Source organism: Gymnodraco acuticeps, unplaced genomic scaffold (genome assembly GCF_902827175.1).
Source record: "Gymnodraco acuticeps unplaced genomic scaffold, fGymAcu1.1, whole genome shotgun sequence".
Classification (NCBI taxonomy): Eukaryota; Metazoa; Chordata; class Actinopteri; order Perciformes; family Bathydraconidae; genus Gymnodraco; species Gymnodraco acuticeps.
In genome coordinates, this window is record NW_022990368.1 from 265,126 (window position 1) to 291,506 (window position 26,381).

General features: G+C 38.7%; 3 protein-coding genes across 5 annotated transcripts in view; all 3 read left to right on the plus strand.

The window, feature by feature from the left end:
* The first annotated feature begins 389 nt into the window (after positions 1 to 389).
* LOC117551408 (nuclear receptor-binding protein-like) lies at positions 390 to 17,635 on the plus strand. Of its 2 annotated transcripts, none has more exons than XM_034224295.1 (18): positions 390 to 677; positions 1,907 to 2,294; positions 3,958 to 4,080; positions 4,873 to 4,974; positions 5,144 to 5,233; positions 5,509 to 5,549; positions 5,654 to 5,748; positions 6,325 to 6,408; positions 6,823 to 6,878; positions 6,957 to 7,055; positions 7,552 to 7,684; positions 8,375 to 8,465; positions 8,706 to 8,756; positions 10,022 to 10,157; positions 10,652 to 10,705; positions 11,323 to 11,386; positions 14,752 to 14,807; positions 15,279 to 17,635. In XM_034224295.1, exons 2-18 carry the CDS (start codon positions 2,061 to 2,063, stop codon positions 15,336 to 15,338), a joined length of 1,569 nt encoding a protein of 522 aa, XP_034080186.1. In that variant the 5' UTR covers positions 390 to 677; positions 1,907 to 2,060; the 3' UTR covers positions 15,339 to 17,635. The 2 variants fall into 2 exon arrangements, with proteins under 2 accessions (XP_034080186.1, XP_034080187.1); XM_034224296.1 differs by having other exon boundaries at positions 533 to 659.
* A 679-nt stretch (positions 17,636 to 18,314) lies between these two features.
* Positions 18,315 to 23,967, plus strand: LOC117551421 (keratinocyte-associated protein 3). 2 transcript variants are annotated; one of them, XM_034224318.1, is made up of 6 exons: positions 18,315 to 18,469; positions 19,707 to 19,891; positions 20,595 to 20,654; positions 20,763 to 20,960; positions 21,405 to 21,539; positions 21,721 to 23,967. In XM_034224318.1, exons 1-6 carry the CDS (start codon positions 18,457 to 18,459, stop codon positions 21,781 to 21,783), a joined length of 654 nt encoding a protein of 217 aa, XP_034080209.1. In that variant the 5' UTR covers positions 18,315 to 18,456; the 3' UTR covers positions 21,784 to 23,967. The 2 variants fall into 2 exon arrangements, with proteins under 2 accessions (XP_034080209.1, XP_034080210.1); XM_034224319.1 differs by lacking the exon at positions 20,595 to 20,654.
* A 359-nt stretch (positions 23,968 to 24,326) lies between these two features.
* LOC117551420 (frizzled-3-like) overlaps positions 24,327 to 26,381 on the plus strand; it is a 30,556-nt gene continuing 28,501 nt past the window's right edge. Inside the window, exons 1-2 of the mRNA XM_034224317.1 lie at positions 24,327 to 24,450; positions 25,360 to 26,274. Of these exons, the coding sequence (XP_034080208.1) occupies positions 25,969 to 26,274 (306 nt within the window). The 5' untranslated portion in view covers positions 24,327 to 24,450; positions 25,360 to 25,968. The remainder of the gene's footprint in view (positions 24,451 to 25,359; positions 26,275 to 26,381) is intronic.

Below are 26,381 nucleotides of genomic sequence, written 5' to 3' on the forward strand. Positions count from 1 at the left end.
AGACACTTTACATAGATGTAACAGTAGGCCCTTAGGCTAACTGCAACCCTCAAAGAGCATTATGGACGTGAACTATCTTGGTCGCTCTTTTATCAGTTCAACATCAGACCCAAATGGACTTGAGAGCGCTTGATTTAGTAAAATAACACTTGGACGGCAACTGTACTTAGACGGGACAGAAAACGTACTATATTCACTTTTCTTCTCTCCGGGGTTTTGTAGTGCGCCAATTCAATTATATAATGGTTTAATACGTTGCGTTGCTAGAGTTAAAGCTTTAAAAAAAAGTATTATGTGGTCGACTTTACAGACTGTGATACACCTTTAAAGCATTGTTTTAATATAATAATAATAATATAGCACTACTAAAGGGAAACATTTACCCTGGTATTCAATGTAATTTCATCATTCAAACTTAATTTATTCTGCTTATGTTGGTGGTCTGGTGGGGGTAACTCTACATGGCGCTGCTCTACACCGCTGCGTTTTCTGCACGCAAACAAGCGCTCCTTAACTCCAGCCCTGCCCCTCCCACTTCAGCTCAGAGAACTTGAAACCCAACAACATATTTTATGACGAACAAGCTAGCATTTTTGTCTTATGGCATCTTTTTTTACTGCTTTTCCATCAGTATGTAATCCAAGGCTATTTTATCCAAGGTAGTTTTCTGTTCCACGGTGAGTTTTTTTAAACTTTGGGCTAGCTATTTGTTTATTTACCTTTTATTAGCATGTTAGCCGAGGGAAAAGTTAGCACATAACTGGTAGGCTGAACTTCTCCTAGCTAGCGTTGAACATTAGCATGAGCCTTCTGAAGCTAAATTAGCTACAACAGCTTGTCAGTTTTCACTAGTTAATGTTTAGTGTCCTGTAAACGCCAACTCTCTGCCTCTGACTCTAAGCTAGGTCACCAATAAACGTCCCCTCTCAGTAGGTAACGTTAGGTAGGCTAGTTGGTAAAACACTAATGTACGTTAGAAGATATCTGGTGTAAAGTAGATTTACTCAAGTACTGTACTAATGTACAATTGGTAGGTACTTTAATTGAGTATTTACATGTTCTGCTACGTTGTACTTCTACCCCACCACAATTCAGAGGTAAATATTGTACTTTTACTACACTACATATATATATATATATATATATATACCTTTAGTTACTTCGCAAATTTGGATTAATGATGTGAAATATAATCAACACTTAAATTAGGCTTTGGTTACACCTGGAGTAAATTCATTAGCTACCCTGCCGTATACAAAGTCTATTACAATAGGCTGTACTTTTACCAGCTTTGATAACATTTTAATGGGTCAATAGCTATAATCAAAATATATATATGTTATTCTGAAATGGGACAATCTGCATAATGAGTAACTTTACTTATAATATAATAATAATAATAATAGATTTAATTTGTTAGCGCTTTTACAGGTGCTCAAAGACGTTTTACATATATATATACATTATGGTACTTTAAGTATATTTGCATGCTAATAGCTCTTTACTTTGACTTGATTAATATTTTGATTGCAGGACCTATACTTGTAACACGGTATAACTACTCTCTGGTAGTTCTACTTTTACTTAAGTACAAGATCAGAGTACTTAAGGTATGATGAAATAATAATTTATTGTCAGATCAAGTCTGACCTTTGTCTTGCATCACAGCTGTACCATTTGCATCAACATCAAACAAGGACAAATATTAAGACACAATACAAGGAAAACAAACATTTAACATCACATCACAATCTCTGAAGAGAAAACATGCTCGAGACCCTCTAACTTACATTTGACCTGGGATTTAACTCTGTATTAAACGTACTTCTTCCACCTCTGAAAAATATTATTATAACGTTACTTATAGCCCAATGATTTCAAATCTAAGCATGTCATTTGTTTACAGCCCTCCCTCCTTGAGCTCTACCTCGTTTAAGCCAGGACAGAGAAGAACATGGATGTGTGACGAGCTCAAACACAGAGGAGAAAGCAAGGACGAGGCTTCCTATCATTCGCTGGGAGCTTAGGGAAGGAAAGGCTGCCAGCATTCAAGTTGTGTCATGATGTCGGAGGCCGAGGAGATGGGAGCTCCAGGCACAGAGGGAAACAAGCCAAATGTCACGACAGGACACATGCCTAGTAGTATTCAACAGGTAGAAGCATCTGTTGCTTCGCCCGTGGCCCCCATACAGCCTCACACCACCACTGCAACTGAGGATGATGATGAGAGCGAAGATGAGTCGGAAATCCTGGAGGAGAGTCCGTGTGGCCGCTGGCAGAAACGCAGAGAAGAGGTAATGGCGGTCAGGAAGCTTCACTCTGATGGTTAAAGTGGAAATGATGGACAAAGTTTGAACTGTCCGACACAGTCATTGATTCAAAAGATGACGCATCACGTTTATCTGCTATCATCAAAAGGGAATTACCAAAGTCCTGAAGCTTAGTAGTTGATTAGATCAATGGATGCAGGAATATTTTAAATGAAGATCATATCACTTTTTCAACATAAAAAGAACAACCTCCTCCGACATCATTTTCAAATTGCTATATTTTAAAATATATATATTAATTTCGCACTATAGTCAAATATCTATACATATTCAACATTATCTATTTAATAATATATTGATGTTTTCTCCTCACAAATTGGTCTTTAGTGAAGAATATTGTTACGGAGATTTCCAAAACTCAATTATACCTGGTGGGAGTTACTTTCAAGCTTTGTGTTTAGTTATAATATTCCGTATGTTTGGTACAAGCATCTCATCATCATGTCAGCTCAAACCGGAAAAGAATAGCAGACACTGTTTGCCATTCAACCGTTTCTGTGTCTTTCGTTTGCCTATATAAAGAGGTGCAGTACAGCGCTGCACCATCAGTGTCTGATTTATTAAAACAACAACCTTGTAACTGAGAAACACTTAAATGCTACATTTCAAATGTTTACAATCCATCACTAAATTCATGGCAAACCAAATTTAACATCAAGCAATAACACTAAGACGACATTAGTTGCTTTGAACTGATCTTTTTAAAAAGTTGTCCTTACAATGTAGTGAAACATGGGCTTGAGCTTCACTGAGGATCCGTGTCATTCTGACAGGGAGGCAAACTGCAGTTATTACACTCTGCGTTTTGAAATATGTGTAACTCTGTTAATATAAAACCCACACTGCTCAAACTTCCTTACTTTTCCCCAAATTGGTATATTTATTTATTTATTTATTTTGGGGTGTGGGGAATGAAGAGAAAAAAATATATGAGCATTTTATGAGCATGGGATTTTGACCCCTCATTCCTCATATAAACATATGCATAATGCTGCGCTATACTTTGCGGCCACAAGCCGTTGCCAAGCAACGCTTATTGTTTAGGTGTCCTTTGATAAGCAGGCAGTCATATAATTAACTAGAACTAGCTAGATCTGACAGATTTGGACATAGACGCGAGTGAAGTATAACCGGATGAGAGAGAGAGATCAGATCAGCTGCTGCTGACGGAGAACACGCAGCTCTGCATAATCACAGCTCCGCCGCTGTGACGGACCGTTGAGTGGAGCAAAATTAAATACACTAAGAGTTAGACCTAACACGCTTAGCTTGTTTATCTACTCTGGAACAAGCTAAACTAGTTATACATATATTTAGTCTTTACTGTCGGGTCACTTATTACAGGTTCAGCGAGCTGCACGAGACTGACGGGCTGTCGGGAGAGGGAGAGGAAAAGAGAGCACCCCGTTTATTTTCCCCATTTTATTATCCAGAGTTACTGTAAACCTTTGAATAAAGTAGGTAATCTACTATTAGTAGTTTGTGTAAATGCATTAATTATGTTGTTTTTTTCATTAATATAAAATAAATCTCACGTACCCCCTGCAGTACTGCAACGTACCCCTAGGGGTCTGCGTACCCCCATTTGAGAACCACTGCCCTAAGCTATTCTTCACTTGTCCTGTAGGTGAACCAGCGTAATGTCCCAGGGATCGATGCTGCGTACCTGGCCATGGACACAGAGGAAGGGGTCGAGGTAGTGTGGAACGAAGTCATGATCTCAGAGAGGAAGAACTTCAAGCTGCTGGAGGTGAGGCCCACTGGTACAATAAAGGTATCAAAAGGGTACAAGTATTGCTACGGTGTTGTGGGAAAGTGAGAAATCATTCATGATTACAGATGTTTAGCCTTAGTACTTCATTCACATATACAGGATCAAGAATAACGAGGTAAAACATATTCACTACAGTGTATACAAACACGTTCTTGTTGTTCTAATGACGCGGTCTGTAATGTGGAGAAACCAGTGTTATTTGAATGCACTATAACATTGATATAATATTTTAAGTATCATACATTTAGATAGTCCTTAATATACTGTTGCATTACATGGTACGTGGTAGGAATGTCTTTGACTTATCAAAGGAAGACATTCCTACCTTTTGTGAAAAGTATTTAAAAAATGCTCCCCTCTTGTCCTGCTGTTATAAGAAGGTACACACTGTCCAGGTTAACGTAACCATGTGCAGGTTAATAGTGTCATGTCTGGCTCTGTGTTGTATCGGGTTGCAGAAGCTTGAGTTAGGAAGTATTTAGCATTTTTCTTAAAGTATTTGTTGTATTGACTAATCGAATCATGTATGTTTTATTTGTATTATCACTGCTATTGTGAGTTCACTGTTGTCACCCCTTGGCTTGCTAGGAAAACTACCAGAAGGTCAAAACTGTGGAAATGTGTACTTTGTTTACATACATAGTTCTGCCAGATATACTACCATCTACCCATTGGTCAGGTCAAGTCAAAGCAGAATGTGTTTTGTTTTTTCATAGCAATATGACATATTATTATACTTCACTATATTTTGTTTTTCCTATGTTTTAGGAGAAATTGAAAGCAGTATTTGATAACCTGATCAATTTGGAACATGCTAATATCGTCAAGTTTCACAAGTACTGGGCCGACAACAAGGAGAACCGAGCCAGGGTGAGTCTCACTCTCTGACCTGACAAACCAACAATTGTCAACATATGAATGTTATTGAATCATCCTTCTGTCTTCATTTGTCAAACATTCAAAAAAGTATTTGAGAATCTTTTTTATTTGAATGATTTCTTCCGAAGCATTTCCCCCTCATTTCTTTCCTCTCTTTCAGGTGGTTTTCATTACTGAATATATGTCATCAGGAAGCTTGAAGCAGTTTCTAAAAAAGACAAAGAAGAATCATAAAGCCATGAATGAAAAGGTACAAATTGGCTGTATGTGATGTTTCCCTCATAGAATAATGGTGCATGAAAGTCAGCATATTATGTGAAAAGTGACAGACCCTGTATCAGCAATATTGATAAGGTCATCTTTCCAAAGCTAGGACCAATCTGCCAGATGGCAAGAGAGAGAGAAAGCATTTAAAAAGACATTGTGTGCAAGTTTATGCAAAGTCAAATGACATGATGTAAGTCATTGTTACTCCATATTGGAAACCAACATGTACGCGCTCTGATAAGATGTATGGTCCTACAGGCTTGGAAGAGATGGTGCACACAGATCCTGTCTGCGCTCAGGTTGGTTTCACCTTATTTTAGACATCCAGGACACATGTTTAGTATAAGAATAATGAACTCGTGTGTAGTCTGTATTTGTGAATGTTGTTTTTTCTTGACTGCAGTTACCTCCACTCATGTGACCCTCCCATCCTCCATGGCAACCTGACCTGTGACACCATCTTCATCCAACACAACGGGCTCATCAAGATCGGATCAGGTATACAGTTACGCAAGTTTCACTTGAGGGTTAGGTAGTGATGGAGTCAGATGATACTGAATTATGGATTTAAAGACTGGACATTTCAGGGAAGTTCTGTTATTACACAGTGCTAGTTTTACGAGTCTCATCAGGCTTTGTAACTTAACCATCATTGCAAATTCAGAACAACAAGTATCCTGCAAGTCAATTAGCTTCAACTAAACCAAACCATTAAGGTGCCGGTGCATTAGCTTTAATACGCCAACACATCTTGGGATCCAGTATTATGTGTCAAAAGTAATGAATACAACCCTTTTCTCATGTACCAAAAACAATTATGATACTCTAAGACATTGTAGTTTTCATTGTGAGCCATTTTGTTGCAAGCCTAGTTTTACATCTCAAGTAGACACTATTTTCAATAAGGATACCTTCTTCATGTTCTTTTGAGCTTAAATAAATAGGTAGATGTCGACAAAACCGTTGTGGAATAAACTGTTATTGTGTGTACAATGACTCCATGTCCACTTATCTCTCTGTTCTCCATCCTACTTCTTTATTTCCTTCATATGCTCTCTCCTGTCACATCTGCAGTTGCTCCAGACACCATCAACAACCTCGTGAAGACGTGTCACGAGGAACAGAAGAACTTGCACTTCTATGCCCCAGAATATGGAGGTAGACCTGACTGAAATTAAACTTTACATTTATTTCTATTTAAACTGAAATCCACATGTTTCTTACTCCTTAAGTAAACTGGATGATACGAATCATTTGATATCATTAAAGGATATAACTGCATTAAAGGACTCTTGAATACATCCATTACAAGTGTTTAGCTTCAGACAAAATGGCAGCTTAAATCAACACAGCATAATAGATGGTATTGTACAATTTCTTAGTATCATGAATACAACAGATATGTCTGAATGTTGACTGAACTCAATACGCTCAAAGGCTTTGTTCCAATAAAATAATCAAATATTGATTTATATCAGAAAAAATCTAATTCTAAGACGAAAAAAACAATATATAATATAAGAAGTGGATATCCGTACATATTTCTTCTTTCTTTTCCTTCTCTCATTGTAGCTGACGATATCACCACGGCGGTGGACATCTACTCGTTTGGCATGTGTGCCTTAGAGGTGAGATGAGACCTATGATACAATAACATAAGCCCTTTCTTACAACAATATGCTAATGTGTGTGTCTGTGTGTTTCAGATGGCGCTCTTGGAAATCCAGGGGAATGGAGAGTCCTCTTTAGGTTCTCCGGAAGCCATCAACAATGCCATACAGTTTCTGGAGGACCCACTGCAGAGGGTGAGAGAAAGAGTGGGTGTGTGTGTGTGTGTGTGTGTGTGTGTGTGTGTGTGTGTGTGTGTGTGGTGTGGTGTGTGTGTGGTGTGTGTGTGTGTGTGTGTGTGTGTGTGTGTGTGTGTGTGTGTGTGTGTGTGTGTGTGTGTGTGTGTGTGTGGTGTGTGTGTGTGTGTGTGATGTGTGCTGTGTGTGTGTGTGGTGTGTGTGTGTGTGTGTGTGTGTGTGTGTGTGTGTGTGGTGTGTGTGTGTGTGTGTGTGTGTGTGTGTGCTGTGTGTGTGTGTGTGTGTGTGTGTGTGTGTGTGTGTGTGTGTGTGTGTGTGTGGTGTGTGTGTGTGTGTGTGTGTGGTGTGTGTGTGTGTGTGTGTGTGTGGTGTGTGTGTGTGTGTGTGTGTGTGTGTGTGTGTGTGTGTGTGTGTGTCTCAATGTTTATTTGAAAGTCCCATTTGTGTATAACACAAGACGTCTAGAAGTGTGTGACCTTTATGTTTGTTTTTGTAGGAGCTAATCCAGAAGTGCCTCGAGTCTGATCCAAGTACGAGACCTACAGCCCGAGAGCTGCTGTTTAACCAAGCTCTGTTCGAAGTGCCGCTGCTAAAGCTGCTGGCGGCTCATTGCATAGTCAGCCACCACCGTGAGTCTTTAACACACACATACAGAATACACAGAACAACAGATTGAGTCATTCTGATTAGCTTTTATTAGCATGCTATGGTTAATAAGAAGACCATCCGTTGTATTTGCAATGGACAGGAGGGTTATGTGTAATGTAAAAGTAGTAGTCATAGTTTCCTTACAGCAACAAGCGGAAGTTTGGAAAGAGTGACTAACTGGGGAAGAAAGTGGAACATCCTGCAGGCTTAGGAGCCAGAAATGATTCAGGGTTGGTGAAGCCAACAAAATCATTTATAAAAAGAGTAAAAAATGTACTTTTGCAATAATAAAGGAATAAAGTGTTAGAGTACATAGGGCTGCTCGATTATGGCAAAGATCATAATCTCGATTATTTTGGTCAATAATTGATATCACGATTATCCATTTACTTTGAAAACATCCATTTATTGAAAATTAAAATGTGAACAGTATGTTTTTAACAGTTAATTACATTATTCAAACTAAATCACAGTTGGAAACTATGCAATCCAACACGTATAAACACACAAATGTAACTCAAAGTGGGTTATCCCTTCACAAGACTTGCTACCTTTCACAAATCATCAGATCAAATACTACCTGTGAAAGATGAAAGAAGTTTAGTTTTAAAGGGATGTATTTTAACAACCAGCATCACATCATTCATTCTTAAATGTTTATTATTGTCCAGACATGATTCCTGAAAATGCCCTGGAGGAGATGACCAAGAACCTGGATCCTAACCTGGTCATCGCCGAGAAGAAAGAAGGCATTCAGCTCAAGTAAGTGTCCACTATCGAGTGTCAACAGCATTCATGTCATTTTTTCATTCTGAATATGTTTGGTACAGGAACATGTCTTTTAATTGAATAGGATAAAACACAGAAAAAGAATAGGTTATTATATTAACAGTCATTGTTACTACTGGGTTTTTCTATACATAGTAAATCCTGAAATTGTAAATATAACCTATATACATTTGAGGTGTAAAGACCTTTAACTGTTGTTTGTGTTTTCTGTAGGCTTTCCCATTTTCCTGCTTTGGAGCTTGATAAATTCCTGGAGGATGTGAGGTAAGAGGCACAGGCGGAGAGCAGCAACAGCGTGAACAAGCTTAGTTACACTCAATGTATTTAGGCCCCAAAGAAAACCCCATCTGGCCACAGGGGGGCAGTATAGGACCATCTGACTAGTGTGCGTCTGCCATCATCTTTTGATGATGTCCCGCCCATCTACTTCCGACCCTTGGGACCTTATTTTGGAAAAATTATATATTGAAGTCAATGGAGAGAGAAAACGTATCTCTCGATCCCGTTTGAATTGTGCCACGAATTACACATATGATGTTTGTCAATCTTAAAAAATACTTTCCATGTCAAAAAAGGCACAGTTTGTCGTAAAACTGTTGAAATATAAGACTATGAAAAATATGCAACTAGAAAGACTACGAATCCCGGTCCCGCATGCTGGCTCTTACGGAACCGACTAACTCCCCTTGTGTGTATGCACAGCTCTCAACATGCCCAGACTTGTGGTGATTTTAACGTCGTTTAATACTTTTCGCCTCATTCTGAAAGAAAGAAGTGAAATGTGCCAACGTGTCGGCCGTCTTGGTGTGTGGTGCGAGACGGGAGATTTAGTTCATTGAGCAGTTTCACACAAAAAAGTGTAACTTCAGTTTTACGACACATTTTTTGTTTTTTGACTTGCAAAATTATCTTTTAAATTGACAAACATCATGTGTGTAATTCGTGGCACAATTCAAACGGGATCGAAAGATAATCTTTCTTTCGCCATTGACTTCAATACTTACTTTTTGTGAAATAAGGTCCCATAGAGCTCCCCCGGAAAGGGAGGGACTTCGCCTCTCTATCTGAATCCAGCACCCTACTTAAACATTCGTCATGCACTTTTCAAACTTTGGGGTTTATTTAAACATAAAAAACTTTTTCCTCATGATCTTTGGCCACTATTCATTCTGTTCTGCAAGTCTCCATCTCTGCTTCATGTTTTTCCTGCTCACATAATTGTATTTGTACTAATGTTATAATATGTATCCTTCGTTGATATGTAATCATGGCCACAGGTAGACCAAGCTTTTAAAGAATCAAGAGGAAATCCTTATTTTTTCTAATTTGTTAGTTTGGTACAACACGTTTTTCACTTTAAAAATGTTGACTATAAGGAGAGGAAACCAAAGTCTATATATTAAAGCATTTCTTAATTTCCATTATCGTTTCCATCTCCTCTTTCTCTCTCCTCTCTCATTCTCCCTTTCTCTGATGTTTTCTCCACCTCCACCTGCCTTTGTTTCTTCCTCCCTTTCTCTCTGGATCAGAAACGGTATTTATCCGATGACGGCGTTCGGGGTGCCCTCTCCTCATCAGCCTCAACAGGAGACGGTTAAATCTCCCGTTGTCGTCCCCTTGGTCAAATCCCCCACCCCTGAACCGACAGAATTGGAGACACGGCGGGTACGTACAGGAGATTATATTGCATATTACAAAAGTAAAAAAAAACACTTGCAATGGCGACACTCCTCAACGGACAATCCTGATTTCTTGTTGAGTAACCAGTTATATCAAAACTCAAATGCAAGGGAGATATTTTTTTCTGGTGATTCATTTCTAATTGATTTCTCTACTGCATTACTGATGAGCGGGAATACAAATGTGAAAAAGACATTCCTCTCTATCTATATCAATATCTCGGTAAATCTTTATTGTTCATCTTATAACAGAAAAAAGGGACCTTTTTGTCACCAGTTTTTAAGTTAACAACACAAAAGTGAATCAATTAGATGAGACTTAGAAAATGGTTAACCAGAATTTGTGTTCACTTTCACCTCAGGGCTTCAGTAGGATCAATACATTGGTATACTGTATTTCTTCTGGAGTAAACAACTGTTGTGAAATCTCAACATTAGTTGCCAACTGCTCATATGTATACTCCCTAACTTCTTCTGCAGGTCATTCAGATGCAGTGTAACGTTGAATCTGTCGAGGAGGGAGCAAGGTATCATGTAAGTCTCTGCAGTAGAATTTATAAGTTAATCTTTTATTGTTTCACTAATTAAATGTTTCAAAAATGTGTTTCCCCCATTGAGTAACAACTTGATATAATTCCAGATCCTTTTTTTCTACCATACAGAAGTAAATGACAGGGTTCTTACGGTCATTAAAAACCTGAGAAAAAAAATTCCACGCCCTGGAAAAGTTATGGAAAACAAAAATGTTCCCAAAGTTTTGGAAAAGTCATGGAAATGTAACTAAAGTTGAATCAAATATAATTTAGATTTTATCTAATCGCCAAAATAGTAATACTATAATGATAATAAATACTGTATAGTAATGAAACGTAAAATGGCATTTAACTGACGAGGTGTTTTGCTGGTGAGAGATTTTAGTTGCTTTAGCGTGTACAAGCTAGTAATTTGATTTGTTTTAGATAGGCACATGTTTCAGACCTTATTTTCCTGTTCCATGTTAAAATAAACCATTTTCAGTGGTACCGCTGAGAAAGAGTAATTGTTCTGGTCATGGAGAATTAGGTAAAGGTCATGGAGAAGTCATTGGGGAAAAAGCCTGAAATGAATAATAATAATAATGTTGTCTGTTGTCGTCCTTCTCTCTTTTTTAGCTAACATTGCTGCTGAAACTGGATGATAAACTGAATAGACATCTAAGCTGTGACATGTTATCTCGTAAGTCCACACTGACTCTTAATCATCTCTTGGTTTCAATATACAGTCACTCATTTATTTATAGCGCACCCACATCCAAAATGTCCACTTAGCTCTTTTAATGCTCACAGTCAAGTTGTATTACATCAGAACTACACTGTGAGGATTAATTGAGGTGCTCAATTGGGTGCTTAAAGGTAGGGTAGGTAAGAATGGAGAAACCAGCTCGAGTGCGCTAGAATTTGAAAATACACAACCGGAAAAAATCAGTTAATATTACAATGGCTCCTGCAATTAGACGATCATTTGATATTGTTGGAAGGCGTGTCGTGCATGAGGGAGATTAGAGGGTAGCAAAGAGGATTAGAAGCCTTTCTTTAAGTGTGTGTGTGTGTGTGTGTGTGTGTGTGTGTGTGTGTGTGTGTGTGTGTGTGTGTGGTGTGTGTGTGTGTGTGTGTGTGTGTGTGTGTGTGTGTGTGTGTGTGTGTGTGTGTGTGTGTGGTGTGTGTGTGTGTGTGTGTGTGTGTGTGTGTGTGTGTGTGTGTGTGTGTGTGTGTGTGTGTGTGTGTGTGTGTGTATAAAAGCCCTTCTGAATGTGTGTAAAATAGCAATACAAGAATGGGTACAATATTTTCCTTATGGAGTTGGAGAGGGAAGGATTCTTGTTGACGCGTGTGTGTTTTTTGGAAAGACACCTTCAAAGTAGGAAGGTTTTTATGAAGTGTGGTCATTTTTTAAATCTGAACAGTTTGTTTACAGCTTGGGTTTGGAGTTAATGCTATAATTATATTTGACTCTAGGGGATGATAAATGATGGAGTTATGTCCGTATGAATGACTTCAAGTCCACCTCACTCTCAGATTTGACCACACACAGTTTTAATATACACTTCCTCTCCATATGTGTGCACTGAGGCATGTTGTAAAGTGAGATTCCAGAGAGCCTGAAACGCGTCACAATATACAGTATGCACGACTATTTTAGGCAGGGAGACTAACTGTCGCTTATGTGTCATGAAAACCTTGCACCTCTATTTTGGACAAATGTCTTATTTATTATAATTACATTCTGGATAGTTTTTTCAGGGCAAAGTCGATTTTTGAATCCCAATAGCTGTTAAATCTGTTTAAACTTGTGACAGTAGAAATGGTTTTTTTCATGAACCAAATATTGATTGCACAATGTAATGACTACAGAAAAATGACACCATCAGAGTTGGGGTTAGTTCCTAAAACGTCTCGCTTCCACTCTGTAACTCTGCGTGCCACCTGGTATGATCTCTAGGGAACAGAAAGGCTCGGTTTACGGCTCAAAGGATTGCGCCTTTTTTCCCCCTCTAGCTATTAGCAGCTTTTCCCAGTTACAAAAGAGTGTTAATGTAAGGTCTTTACAATGACTATCCCTCCTGATGTAAACTGAGGATGGTGAAACAACCAGAATAAGTTTGGGAAACAAAACTCCTTATGTGCTCTGTTGGTGGTAGGGGATAGGCTCTGAAGAAAATGGTTTCCTGGTTGTACTTTGGACAGTGCGGGGTTGATACGTTGTTTCTTAAAACTTTAACTATAACTTGTACTTTCCTTGGCAACACATTTTGAAGGTTTTACTGAGTTATCTAAATTAATTAATTTGAAATTCAGGCTTTCCTAAATTGTTCAACTGCCATAAAGCTGACTAGAAACCCAGAAAAACACACAACTGTTGCAATGGTCAAACTAATGTTGGCAGTATGATCCAGTGTGCACACACACACTCGGGTATGGCAGGCATGTATAATGTTGCAGGAGCGCAGGGAATGCCTGGCCTGTGAGGGCTGCAGCTGACAGCTGTCACCTCCTCTGTCAAGATCATCCCATCTCTTCCCAGGCTTTCATCTCCCTGTCTCACTCACACACATTCACTCAAATGTATCTCCTCAACTTTCTCTCTCACACTCTTTCTCACTGCATGTGTATTTGTTTGCACGCTCACACATTAATACCACTGGCTCACAGTGGTATTGGTCTATTATGTGTTATTTCACATTATAGGCAGGCACACCCTGTTGTCTTAGTAAACAGTCCGTCCTGCTGATATCGGGTTATTCTTTAAAGCATGACTTATCGACACGTCAAAGTCCAAAGTAACACTCTGCAGGGTCACTAGCTAACTGAGCCACTTAGATTTCACCCGATAGGCCTTTTGCTTCACTCTCATACACTTGAATTGAACCATATTTACAACTGAAGCTTTATTTCCTCAAAACCAAACAGTAACGATGATTTTAAAGCAGACTGCAAGATGGCAAAAAGCAAGGAATCCTCTCACTCGGCTATAATAGCAATATACATAGCCCTCTATCATTTATATGTGGGTGGGTGTTTTCTTTTCTTAGTGTTGGGTGGTCCGTCTTGTCCCTGTCACATTCCTGATATAGTTGTAAATTGAAAGTGAGTTTATTAAAAATCAGTAGACCATGACAACTCCTCTGATCACTGGGCACAGGAAAGGAACGTCTCAATTTGGGAGGTAACTAAAATACAATAAAAATACCCCAAACAGGTCAGGGAATGAATAGAAGGTCATACAAGTTACGTTTCAGAAGAAAGTAAACGTTACATTTTAATGTCAGGAATATCAGCTCAGGTTTTTTCTGAATGTATTTTCCCAATGTTTTAGAAAACAGCATATGCTTTCATATTTTGTGCATTTATTTAAACATGAATTATAGTTCAACAAAGAGTAGTTAGTTCATATGGATGCTGAGGCGAACAACACTATCAGTGCATAATGTATTTTAAATTCCTGTCATAATACACATTTGATGAGTTACAGTTAAATGGGATTAATACAGCGCTTATTTGGAAACTTCTGACACCTTTGAAGATATTATGCCTTTTACATCTATGAGCCATATCAACTCCAAAATGTAGGAAAGGAGAAGGGGTGCCAGTCCATGCAGTGGGTTAAGTCTTTATTAGCAAAGCTTAAGAGAAATATTAAAACATGTTTTAACAGATCTTACACTAATGAAGACGATGCTGGTTGAAACATGTCGACTCTTCATTTTCCTGCCAGATGAGTCCCATTCTCCTTTTATCTTTATTGGATATCCCTCAATTTCTGCTTTACCAGATATACACAGAAATAAAAATGGTACCATCAAACACCGTGGCTTCAGAAAGGGCTGCTGTTTGAGAGTGGGATGTGGATTTCAAAGCAGTATCTTGACCATATCTTCTGAATGTGTTATTTACGCTTAGTCTGCCTTTTTGAGTAAGAGTGTGTGTGTGTTATTATATTTGCATAATTCAAAGAGATACATTGTGTGACGGGTAGAGATGAGGATGAAAAAGGGATGTTACATGCCCATGGACTGCTGTTAACTGTGCTGCTGTGTGTTTCAGATGAAAATGTTCAGGAGATGGCTGAAGAGTTGGTGCAGCTGGGCTTAATCAGTGAGGTGGGTCTTTAGTTCGAGAGAGATTTGCAATCAATGTGTGTGAGTCTCTGTGTGTTTGCTGTTGAAGAGCTGCAGGCAAGCGTGTGTGGGTGAGCGTGCTATTTCTGTACCAAACTGTGAATTCTGCAGATTGTATAAGGCCATGTGACTCCTACGTACGGTGCCCTCTAACACAAACACCTTCTCCTCTAAGAGCTTACAGCTACATACGCACTCCTGTCCTACCCACGTATATGTTATATAGTCACTTCATCACTCTGTCTGAGAGAGGATATGTAGGTATTTTGTCTTAATGACTCTCTTAACGGTTTTCTCCGATATTTTTATTTGATGCCTCATTTGTTCGACCAACTTGCATATTTGTAACTGTCTTTGCTGTTATGATTACCATAGCTCTATTTTCTAACATATCGGTGTACGTGTTATTTGTAATATCCTGGGGTGTTGAACATGTTTGTGTTCTCTTTACAGGTGGACCAAAACAAAATAGCCTCCCTACTAGAAGAATCCTTCAGCCAAGCTCTTCAATAGCAACGATTTCCTCCTTGAAATACCTGTCCCCTCATTAGTACACTCTCTTAACCCTGTTACATCTTCTGTTTGGTTACTCAACATGGTGATTATATTTAGTGGGGTTTTTGTATTTTGTTCTTCTAAGCCTTAGGTGAAAATGTGACCAAAAGGGTGGGTTCTCTTCCTCTGCATCAGGGAATCAAACCTCCCCAAAGCACAGAAAACCTTTAACATACTGTCAAGCTAATTTCAGAGTCCAGTTTACTCCAACGAAGCTCCCTGGACTGATATCACATTTTAGCTGTAAAAGTTAAGAACCATTGAAATCTACATGAGAGGATTTATTTTGAATGTGTTAGCTTTTACGTTGGCTGTTAAATGTTAACCTCGTGAATGCTGCAAAAGACACTTCATCACACCAGTGCTGACTAGATTACTTACAGCTTTAAAGTTAAAACCACTTTCTCCAAGCCGCAGATGTATTTTATTGTGAGGTGTTTACATAACGAATTGCCTGTTTGTGTTAGGATGAGACGGGCTAAAACGCCATCAAGTCTAATTTAAATATTCACGAGTCACTCCACCTTTCACTACTGTTGTACTTATAAACTTTAATGATCTCAAACATATAGCACCCCTAACAAGCCAAGCTGTTCTTCCCCCTCATTTCATGTGAATCCCCCTCTCATTTTGTTTTGCCTTATGATTTATGAACATTCCCAGCTCTTTGATTTTTGTGTTGTGTTTTTTTTACCAACATGTCACCTATCAGGTTAAATATATATAAGAGTTTGAAAACTGGATGTGCAGAGATGCAACTTTTTCAGATAACTTAATAATTGACCTATACCCATGATAAATATTTGAAAAGCCTTTGATACAGAACATATTGTGTGTGCACAGCTGGATATTACATTTTGGGTGGGCATCATGATGCCAGGTCTCTGGATGATGGTTACTTTGAGGTACTGTGAACTCAGTGTTACTGAATTTTCCGTTTGTGTGTTTGTTTTTATATTTTTGCTCTACTGTTTGCCTGGGCCTACGCACATGCCTTAAAGTCCTCTTTTCTCTGTTTGTTTTTATTATTTTATTCATTATTTTACCATTTGCTGCTTGTTGGGTTCACACATGCTCCTCTGCCTGTAAAATTCATTCATGTGAGACTTGTGTACTGAACTCGGCTGCCATATGCTGTAAAAAAGAGGACCTAGCCTTTTCCTGATACATCTATGTGAGAGCGTCAAGATTTATTTATGTTACAGACACTGTATAGCATGTCTTTTTCTTATTTCTTTTTGTTTACTGTGATTAACACAGAGACCACATTGATGAGAGTCTGAGCCAATATACACTTCTATTGCTTGATTGATTTCATTTGATCACCATTTGGTTAAACTGGGACTTAGAGGGTTGATTTTCCTTCACAGAGTGCAGAGGCACCTACACTTGAATACAAAAGGTTACATCTTGCATGTCATGTTGAGACTTGTATTGGGATCAGGGAGTTGCCTGTGGCCTTTGGTGACATTTTGGCTCAGAACTCTTTGTGGTCTACAGGTACTTTAGTGTCTCAAAGCCCCTACAATGCAGGACCTTAAACAGCAGTAAGAATGCACATAAACAATTACTTTCTCAGTATGTATTAAAAAAAACAGAAACGATACCATTAGATGCAAAAACTTACAATTGAGAATACATTTGACCAATTGAATTGAATGCTTCTGTATTAGCTTTCAATCGGAGCTTACTTCTGTTGCTGAGATATATTGTTTAAGTAGTCACTTCACCAATTAGATCGTATTAATCCATTGATCTCCACTCAAATCTTTCTGTTTAAAAAAAATGTATTTTCCAAAAAAAAAAATTGTTCTCCAATCTGCATTTTTACTAAACAAACGTGCATTGTTTACTTTAGTTGTTCCTCTAAATGAATGTGTATCTGTGAACCTCTAAGATTGTATATTCCAAAGATATGTTTTAAAGTCAGCCAGTAGAATGTAAATGCATCGCTTCTTTTACAGAGAAGTGATCAAAACCAACCAATGTGATCACCAGACCAGCTTTATAAATCTCTTCCTCCACCTCTCTCTCTCTTGCTGTCTTTCCCACCCAAATGAATGGTGGTGTTGAAACTGGTTATTAAATAATCGTACAGGGTGGGCAGCTTTAGCCTGTCACTCAAGGATGTGAGCATATTTGTATATCCTTCTATTTTGTATATGACATAAGCGTCAGTAAATGTGTTTGTGTCTTTTCTGAGATGTGTATCCTGACAATATCTGTTCTTTCAAATAAATGTGTGAAATGCTCAACGTTGATGTTTTTAGATCCAAAAGACAGATTTACTGATTTCAGTATCAGTGTTATGATTGCTTGTGACGATTTATAGTGGTGGGATGTAATTATGTACTTTACTCTGTAGTATTCCTTACTTAATTACACTTTTTGCTAGATTATAATTCTACTCCACTACATTTCAAAGGCAAATATTGTCGTTTTTAATCCATTTGTCTGACAGCTTCAGTTTCTGTATTAGCTTTCAGTCAAAGCGTACTTCTGTTGCTGAGATATATTTGTAAATAGTCACTTCACCAATTAGATCATATCAATCCATTGATTTCCACTCAAATGCTTCTGTTTTTGTATTTGGGCTAAAATTGTTCTCCTATCTGCATTTTCCCAATGTATTTACAAATTACGGTTTTGCATCCACTTTTTCCAAAAAAAGCACATACTAACATATGAGTTGAATTGAACTTTGAAAATACAAATATTTGTTAAAAAATAAAGCGTTCTTTTTTGCGGAAAAAATCTCCTTTTTAATCTAATTTAACTCCCGTATTTCTATAGTTTCTATAGCCTTTACAACTTTAACTTAAGGTGAATATCTGAATAGTTGCTCCTCCATTGTTTGTGAAATGCCAGAATTAAGATGCTCGAGGTAAATGATATGCCTGTTGCGCCCCTCAGCGTCCAGCCCGCCGCAGGTAATTCACAGGTGAGTCCTGACGTCATACAGGAAGTGGACAGAGGCACCGTTGAGTTTCTGCTTCTGTGTTGTCGAGCAATTGTTTTTGCATGAATATAACGGTCATTATATTTTTCAAAGGGAAAGGTCTGACACAACGGAGAGATGTGCACTTTTGGTGAGTGTTTCTATCGTGATTCCTACTTAGAAATCTCGCTTTTAACGTCATTAAGCCTGTCTGTCCGTCGCTGTATTTTCCCTCCACGGTGCACTGACCGCAGGGCCTGCAGGGAGGGAGGAGAATGGTTTCGATGTTCTAACTGCACATGTAACGTGTTGGTGCGCGTATAATAATAATTGCTTTGGTTTATACTTCGAGGAAATGAGCTGTTATCAGTCAAAAAGAAAGAGGATAATAATTAAAAAGTTTTAAAAATATCCCGTAGGCCCATGCCCTGACTGCTTCTTCACATCTCTGTGACTCACAAGGAGTAGCTCACAGTCAGTGTGAGCCTTTCTATGCAAATGCATGTCCATCTCTGAGCAGGTGTAGCCTACTTGTTTCAGGCAAAACGAACAACAGTTTAAGAATAAGGTCTTGAGTTGATGCAAGTGTTAAGTCTGTGATGTTTAATGTTTGAAAGCATAAAGCCGTTTCACAGGCAAATCATGTTGCTTTTTTGTCTAATAGTTCAATTTTATGAAGTCCTTTTGATGATGTTGTGACGACCCCTATATTACTATACTATATTATTCTTACCTCTCGTCTCGCCTCCCTGCTTTCTGTTACAACCCGCAACAAAAAGCAGGGAGACGAGAGGTAAGAATAATATAGTTTATTTGTTTAAACACAACAAACTAAAACACCAGCATCAGGTCCCCGAAGCTGGCTCAGAGAGAGTGCCCAGAGGAGTTCTCCTTTATCCCGCTTCATCAGGTGTAGCTCAGGTAGGCGTCCGCCCACAGGTGCGGCTCATCAGCACCTGAACCTGCGAACACCCACAAACCATACACACACAAACAGACGGCACCCCACGTGGTGTGGAGGGGTCGTCACAATGTTGATAAAGATGCATGCTTGTACAAATGTGCATTTCATTTATGTTGGCACATAAATATATGATTAAAAATACAAAATGTACATTGTCCTTTTTTTATATCAAAGGCAAAATGTATATTTTTGTTCAGGATTTTATTAAAAATGAATGGTGTTTGAAATATATTATCATTAGACTTTTTAAGATATCAAATATTTAAAATCATTATCAGTACCATAGTTTATACATGTCTATACAGAGAATGAACCCTGTGAACTCAAACTCTTCCTCAGAGGTTGTTTTCAAGCTGCATGCTAATATGAATCTATATCTCATAATAATTAGAGGTATTGTATTGCTTATATTTCTGTCATCCAGATATGGAGAAAGGGCCAAGGAGGCTGATGAAGAAGGGATTAACTCTCATCCTGGTCGGCCATATTAACTTCATTCTTGGAGCTATTGTTCATGGCAATGTCCTCCGCCACATTTCCAAACCAGACAACCACATCAGCACCGAATACACTGTCGCCAACATCATCTCCGTCACCTCTGGCCTGCTGGTAAGTCCTTATTTAAGCCGCTCATCCTTTGTTTCAACGTCAAATCTGCAGCGAGGCTTAAGGTTTGTAGAACCTTTAAAAGCAAAGCAATCCTGATCAGATGTTTTTTTACCATGAATTTGGTCAGTTATGAAAAACTGTTGAATTCATCCCAGTGTCTTCCTGTGCTCTCTGCATCAGAATAACACATTCACCTGCAGTAAACCTCAAAGTGATTTGCACTGTTAGCTCTTTACAGTTTTGGGTACTTTTCTCGGCAATCAAGACTGAACTTGCCTGTTTTTAAAGGAGCTGGTGTTTCAAACCAGTTACTCATTGCCCCAAGGCAGATTTCATCAAAATGAGGTATACGGTAAACTGTCAGATCTTTATGATTAGACGGTGTTAATGTCCAATTTCTTTGAAATGTACTCAATACTATCATGTACTCATTGGGGTATTACATGTTTTACAGGTAGTACACACATGGCAATAAAAACAAGTAACAACATATTTTACCAGCACTGTTTTCCCTCTGTAATCTCTAATTTACTGTCATTTATAAGACTCATTTATTTCCATTTGTTTGAAGTCTTCTTAGCCTTGCTCCTAAATGAAGAATGCAGCCTCATATCTTCGGTGCCAGGATTATAATTTGTGGCACATAATTTAATAAACCCTACTCTAAGGCTGAAACAATCATTTTGTTATTTGAATCTTCCAGAGCATTGCCGCTGGGATTATTGCCATTGTGGTGTCAAGGAATCTTCATGTGTTAAAACTGGTAAGAATTTAATTAGTTTTCAACTGCTGATGTTATCACTCCAATCATTCATCCTGTGTTTGCTCAATAGTCACCGCCCGGTCTGTTTTCGTATGATTTTCTCTCCAGCAAATAGGGCTTCTAATTACATCATTCCTGAACGCCCTGCTGTCGGCAGCATGCTGCACGGGGCTCCTATTGGCTATCAGCATCACTGTGGCCAGCAATGGTGCAGGTTTGATGAAGGGATGCAACGACACAGAGGTGCCCATCAACGCTCGGTCCCCTGTCAGTGCCCGGTGTCCGTTCGATACAACCAGAATCTATGTGAGTCTAAACATTCCTCTGACATTTCCACATCACTCTCCAGCTCTTTTTCTCTTTGTCTAACTGCTGCAACTTTTGAGGGGTAAAATTGAAACGAAGCATCACAGAAGAAATATCAACATCAGAATCAGAAAGGCTTTTATTATCCCTGGGGATAGTTGTATTTCATAACAGTTTCTCCATTTTCGAATAACATTTATAAAAAATATGCTTAGAGATGTTTAACTGAAAATGTGCACACAAATTATAACCACAATAAGTATATAAAATATGTAATTTACATTTATATTCAGTAGTGTATTAATAATAATTAATGCTAGATTGATACTAGTAATGTAAAGTGTAAATAAAGCCAAACTGATGTGAGTGTTGCACAGTTGAATAAATAATGCAGATTTATTTCATACATTGTCCTCCACGTTCCGGTCTCTTCCGGTCTCTCAGGACACCACCCTGGCGATGTGGATCCCGTGTGCTTTCTTGGCGGCATTTGAGGCTGGCCTGTCTGTGTGGTGCTTCATCATTGGATTGGCCCTCAGAGGGCTGGTCCCTTGTGGGAAAAGCTACATCAAAGAGCAGGTGTGTGGGGGGTGTAACTCAGGTGTGTGTATGTCTGAATCTCTGTCTGACTCAGATGTGCACTCGGTCCATCTCAAACACGCACACAATTGATTCACATAATTAAAAGAACATGCAAGCCCACTGGCTCACGTTAACACAGACTTTACACAACCCTTATCCTTACTTTCTTTTCTTCCAGTCTGAGCAAGGAGCTCCCCACAGCCAACGCCTGATTGGAAAGCGCTTGAACCCTGATGCCTGACTTAACAAAAAGCAGGAAGGACCCCACTCCGTGTAAACAAGCACAGCCAAATCCCAAAAGGCCTTGCTGCACCTGTATTGAGGTCAGAAAATGTTGCCCTACAGTCAGCTGGGTGAGTGTCACTATCGAACAGAATAGGAATCAGATTTAAGAAACTGTTCTTTGCCCTGCAGTATCATACAGCCCCATACCCCGACTCACGGATGGGTAACCAACTGTATTTGTTTTCAGTTATAAACCAAACTTATATTATATGTTAAGCTGTGAGCGGAATACAGTTCCTGATGGAACCCATACATGGTACATCAACAACACATTCAAAGTAAAACCTTGCACAATGTACATTTCATCAGCAGCCGGGTGCAGATCCTTTTGTGCAGATAATGGGATTAGGTTTGGTGTGTGGGAGCCTAAATATATAAATGAAGTCTTATCCGTATCCAGCCATGACTGTTGAGTTTTAATGGTCCAAATATGCAATGTCTTTCTATATGAAGAAACCTCGGTTTATGAAGAAAATGTTTATATCTTGCAAATATATTTTAGATTAATTTAGGAATATTTTAGCTTTTTATTCATTCAAATGTTTAGCCAAATGTATTGTATTGCTTTTTTCAATGCTAATGTTTTTTTTATTTTACCATTTCTACACAATACACTCCATTGCATTAGAGATGCAGTCCACAAATCCTATTGCTCAATATTTTCTTATAAACACGTTTCATTTCAACAAATAATGATGGTAAATTCTAGCTGTTGAATTGGTACATGATGATGTGAAATTAAATTATCAAAATGTTTTGTTGTGTTTGCTATAGAAAATGATTATAATTGTATGCAGATATCGTTTTTGGCTTAAATTGAAATGTCATATGATAAATTGCATATTTAACAGTTGTTTCTTTAAGTAGATGATTTGAAATACAACTGCAGTTATTGACATATTCATTTGAGTTTCCACTAAGGCTTTATGTTGCAGGCAAAGCATTGACTATAGTTGAACACGCCACATTTCATGTTTTTTTACATTGTCATCACTTAAAAAATATTTTTTGTTCTACTGGACACAGGTTTTTAGTTACCCTCGTCGCTTAAAGTTCAGATTGCTAAAATGCAGTGCCATGTGGAAATTAAAAGGAAAAAAACTGCATTTCTACAAAGCTATGTGGATTGAGTGCATTAAGTGAATATATACTACATTCACAAATGCACTAAATCCACATAGCTATAGTATACTGTGGTTAAATGCCAAGTGGGGTCATGTTAAGAGTTTAAACCAGTATGTGGGCCAGCAGCCTTAACTGGCACAGACCCCCCACAACTCAACGCCAAAGAAGATCAGATCAGTGGTGAAACGGTTAATCTAATGCCATGCTCAATTGTGTGGAAGGGAATCATAGCACGCAATACTAATCCTCAGGCTGTCAGGGATAAATATTGACATAGCACTGACTGATACAATGACAACAAATCTGTTTGGCCATTTCCTGTGAAGTTATTGATCTTCCATATATGAGGTTTGTGTGGAATGCAGTCCATTTATAAATGTACCACAATTAATAGTTAATTCCTAATAATTGACTCGTAGCAAATCACTAATTCATACAACTTACATTTTTGGTGATACAAATAAACTTGTGTTTTTTTCTTTAAATGTATTTACTTGAAAACCTACATACAGTTTTAAAACATAGTGAGTTGATTTAATGGAATAAAGTACAATAACCAGACTAAATGAATAATAAAAACAATTAACAAACTTTAAATTTAGGCTCCTGAAACAACTTGAGCAGGACAGCCCATTAGGACAAAATCAGTTTCATGACTGATGTGTTTCCCTCTTTCAGCTGTAAACTAATGTGTGTGAAAGGTTATGAATCTGTTGCATGATTGTTAAGTTCGAACACATTTGGATGTACTGTTCATTTCATTGCTTGCTTTAGGTTATTTCTAGAATTTTATGTTTAATTTGTAATAAAGATGTTTTGTAAATGTTACCTTTTTAGATATTTGTGTGCTTTTACTTTTGCCTGTCCATCATATATCTCTGCAGCCTTTGAGTTATCTAGCACAAGCTGTGTTTTCTTCCCTTGGGCATTGAAATGTGAAAGTGCACCCGTAGAATGTAAAATATCAAATAAAGGTTGATTGAATATTAACATAAATTTAAAAAAAACTGCATGTCGCCCAGAGAGAAATCAATGATTATTCTTTTTCAATAGTTTGTTTTTAAACACTTTTCTGAAACCCTTGTATTTACCATGCTATAACAGAGCTGCAAATCCAGGACCCAAAACATGGACACACAGTTTTCCTTCAACATTTTGTGTTCCACTTGTTAAGACATCTAATGATAATCAAAAGCATGTCTTATTTATGGTGCATCTGCCCTTTTTATAATAAAATACACAGCTTCTCGCCAACAAAATGCTATTTACCATGTCTAGTCTATCGCTATTGTCAGTCGGCCATATTTATACAGTAAGCCTGCAGCATGCAACGTCCAGTAGGACCAATTTGTTCATGTCTCCCTGCGCGGGCACGATGAATCCGCGGCCACGATATGTCTGCTGCACGCTGCTGCAGGCAACCAGCTGCAAACAGCGGAGCAGCGGAGTACTGCAGAGAGAGGAGCAGCGCCGAACAGCTCGTTATTCTCCACACAAGGTAAAGCTTTTATAATTGTACTATTACACAGGAACTATATTTCACGTTTTGCTTAATTCCTGTCGGCAAGCCAGACATACTTCGACTATAATGCTCTCAAGGAATAATGTGCGCAGAGCAGCGCGCGGCGGCTGAAGACACTGCGGTGACAAACACACACTAACCTAAGATTGATAAGCCGTCACCGTGTGTGCCTCAACACAGCGAAGATGCCTGTATGATATTTTTAAAGGTGTGTGCTTTCTAGAACTAGCTATGCTCTCCCAAAAATACAGATACCGTTTAGGGCTGTGACCTGTAACGTTACCGCATCTTCCAGAGGTGTTTAGTGTAATTTAACATGATCAATTTAACGCTAGCTATCAGTGCTTGGGTTTACGCAAATTAGATCGTTTAACGGTCGACTCAGAACAGTTTCTCGCAGTTATGAATTAAAACTCAATTAATGGATACGTTTATTTGCTGTTTAATTTCAAAGGCATACTACCGAAGCTTATTATCTCAAAGTTTTCTGGGTAGTCAACCATAAAGACACCGGTTCTCAGAGTGTGAAACATCGCAGGGAAACGCTACTGTTGCCCGGCCAACCTCACACAAGCATGAGTGTGTGATCCTCCGCAGGTGTAACGTTAACACTTTTCTTGCTTTGAACGTGTTTTCTGCACTGCAGTCTGCAACATGAACTGCGTATGACCCCGCTGACTCAACACATAATAACAATTTAACATTGCAACAACACTGTTTATAAGAAATGGCCACCTGCCTACTACCCTGTAGATCTTGTGTTTTTTATTCCTAATTTGTATTAAGGGTGTGGCTGATCAGAAACAATACCAGATACAGAACAACTTTACTCTAAGCCCACTCTGTTTGTTTGACCCTTTCTTCTTTGTATGTTTAAACCTGCAGGACCTGCTTGATGTATCCACTTCAGTGAATGTGAAAGATGAGATTTGGAGACTTCCAGGTAGTCGGATGAGATCATTTGGAGGATGATTACACGTTGTGGCCTCACCTTCAGATGTTCCTTTGAAACGTCACTGGAAACAGAGTGAGGAGACACAAACAGAAGAAGAAAGAGACGCCCAGTAGCCCAGAGGCGACCCCAGCAGACGGCTGATGGTGGATTTATTATTTCGGCGACATGCTTTCAGTTTAAGGATGGAACAGGGGATTACCAGGAGGACAGGCAAATCCATAACATGTCTTTTTTAAATGAGGAACAATTCAGATGGCGCATTCGGGGATGTTAGATGAAAAGCAAATATTGCAATGAATGGTAAATTCAATGATTCACACAAAGAGCCGCTCTAATCATGGCAAACAGATGAATTGGGACTCCATATACAGCGTGTACATGCCTTGAGGATTTCATGCTTACCTCCACCACTGACACTCAAAGTGGATTCAATTGCTTCTAATGTTAAGAAGCTTTAAAAACAATTCTTCACGTCTTCTTGGTTATCTCAATGCTGTCTGGGTGATGATGAATTCATCAAACTAAGCCACTGTGGAGAAATGTCTAACGCTAAGATGCAATCACTTGTTGGAAGACGATGTACGAAAGACTGGTTTTCAAAGACTACAACAATGTACTGCAGACAAAGAGTCTGTTTTTCTGTCCTCCTCATCCCTATCCTCCTAATCCTCTTCTCCCTGGTTACACCCGCTGTGTCCATTCATCTGGAGTCCATGGAGAGCCACAGCGAGTTTAGCTGTGAGCCCATCAGACTGAGAATGTGCCAGGATCTGCCTTACAACACCACCTTCATGCCCAATCTACTGAACCACTACGACCAGCAAACGGCTGCACTGGCCATGGAGGTAGGTTGTTTTACTCGTCATTCAGTGGGAGCGTGCTTTGTGTCCGGGTGCCTCTGCCCATGGGGAAATGTGATCATTGCGGCCGTGAATGAGAGAGGGATTATTTG

Excerpts from the sequence above, each read along its gene's own strand:
- LOC117551408 (XM_034224295.1), top strand. The coding sequence starts at position 2,061 with ATGATGTCGGAGGCCGAGGAGATGGGAGCTCCAGGCACAGAGGGAAAC. Across the intron at positions 4,081-4,872 it reads AGAACTTCAAGCTGCTGGAG|GAGAAATTGAAAGCAGTATT; the intron begins GTGAGGCCCACT and ends CCTATGTTTTAG. Across the intron at positions 4,975-5,143 it reads ACAAGGAGAACCGAGCCAGG|GTGGTTTTCATTACTGAATA; the intron begins GTGAGTCTCACT and ends CCTCTCTTTCAG.
- LOC117551421 (XM_034224318.1), top strand. Across the intron at positions 19,892-20,594 it reads CCGTCACCTCTGGCCTGCTG|AGCATTGCCGCTGGGATTAT; the intron begins GTAAGTCCTTAT and ends TGAATCTTCCAG. Across the intron at positions 21,540-21,720 it reads AAAGCTACATCAAAGAGCAG|TCTGAGCAAGGAGCTCCCCA; the intron begins GTGTGTGGGGGG and ends CTTTTCTTCCAG.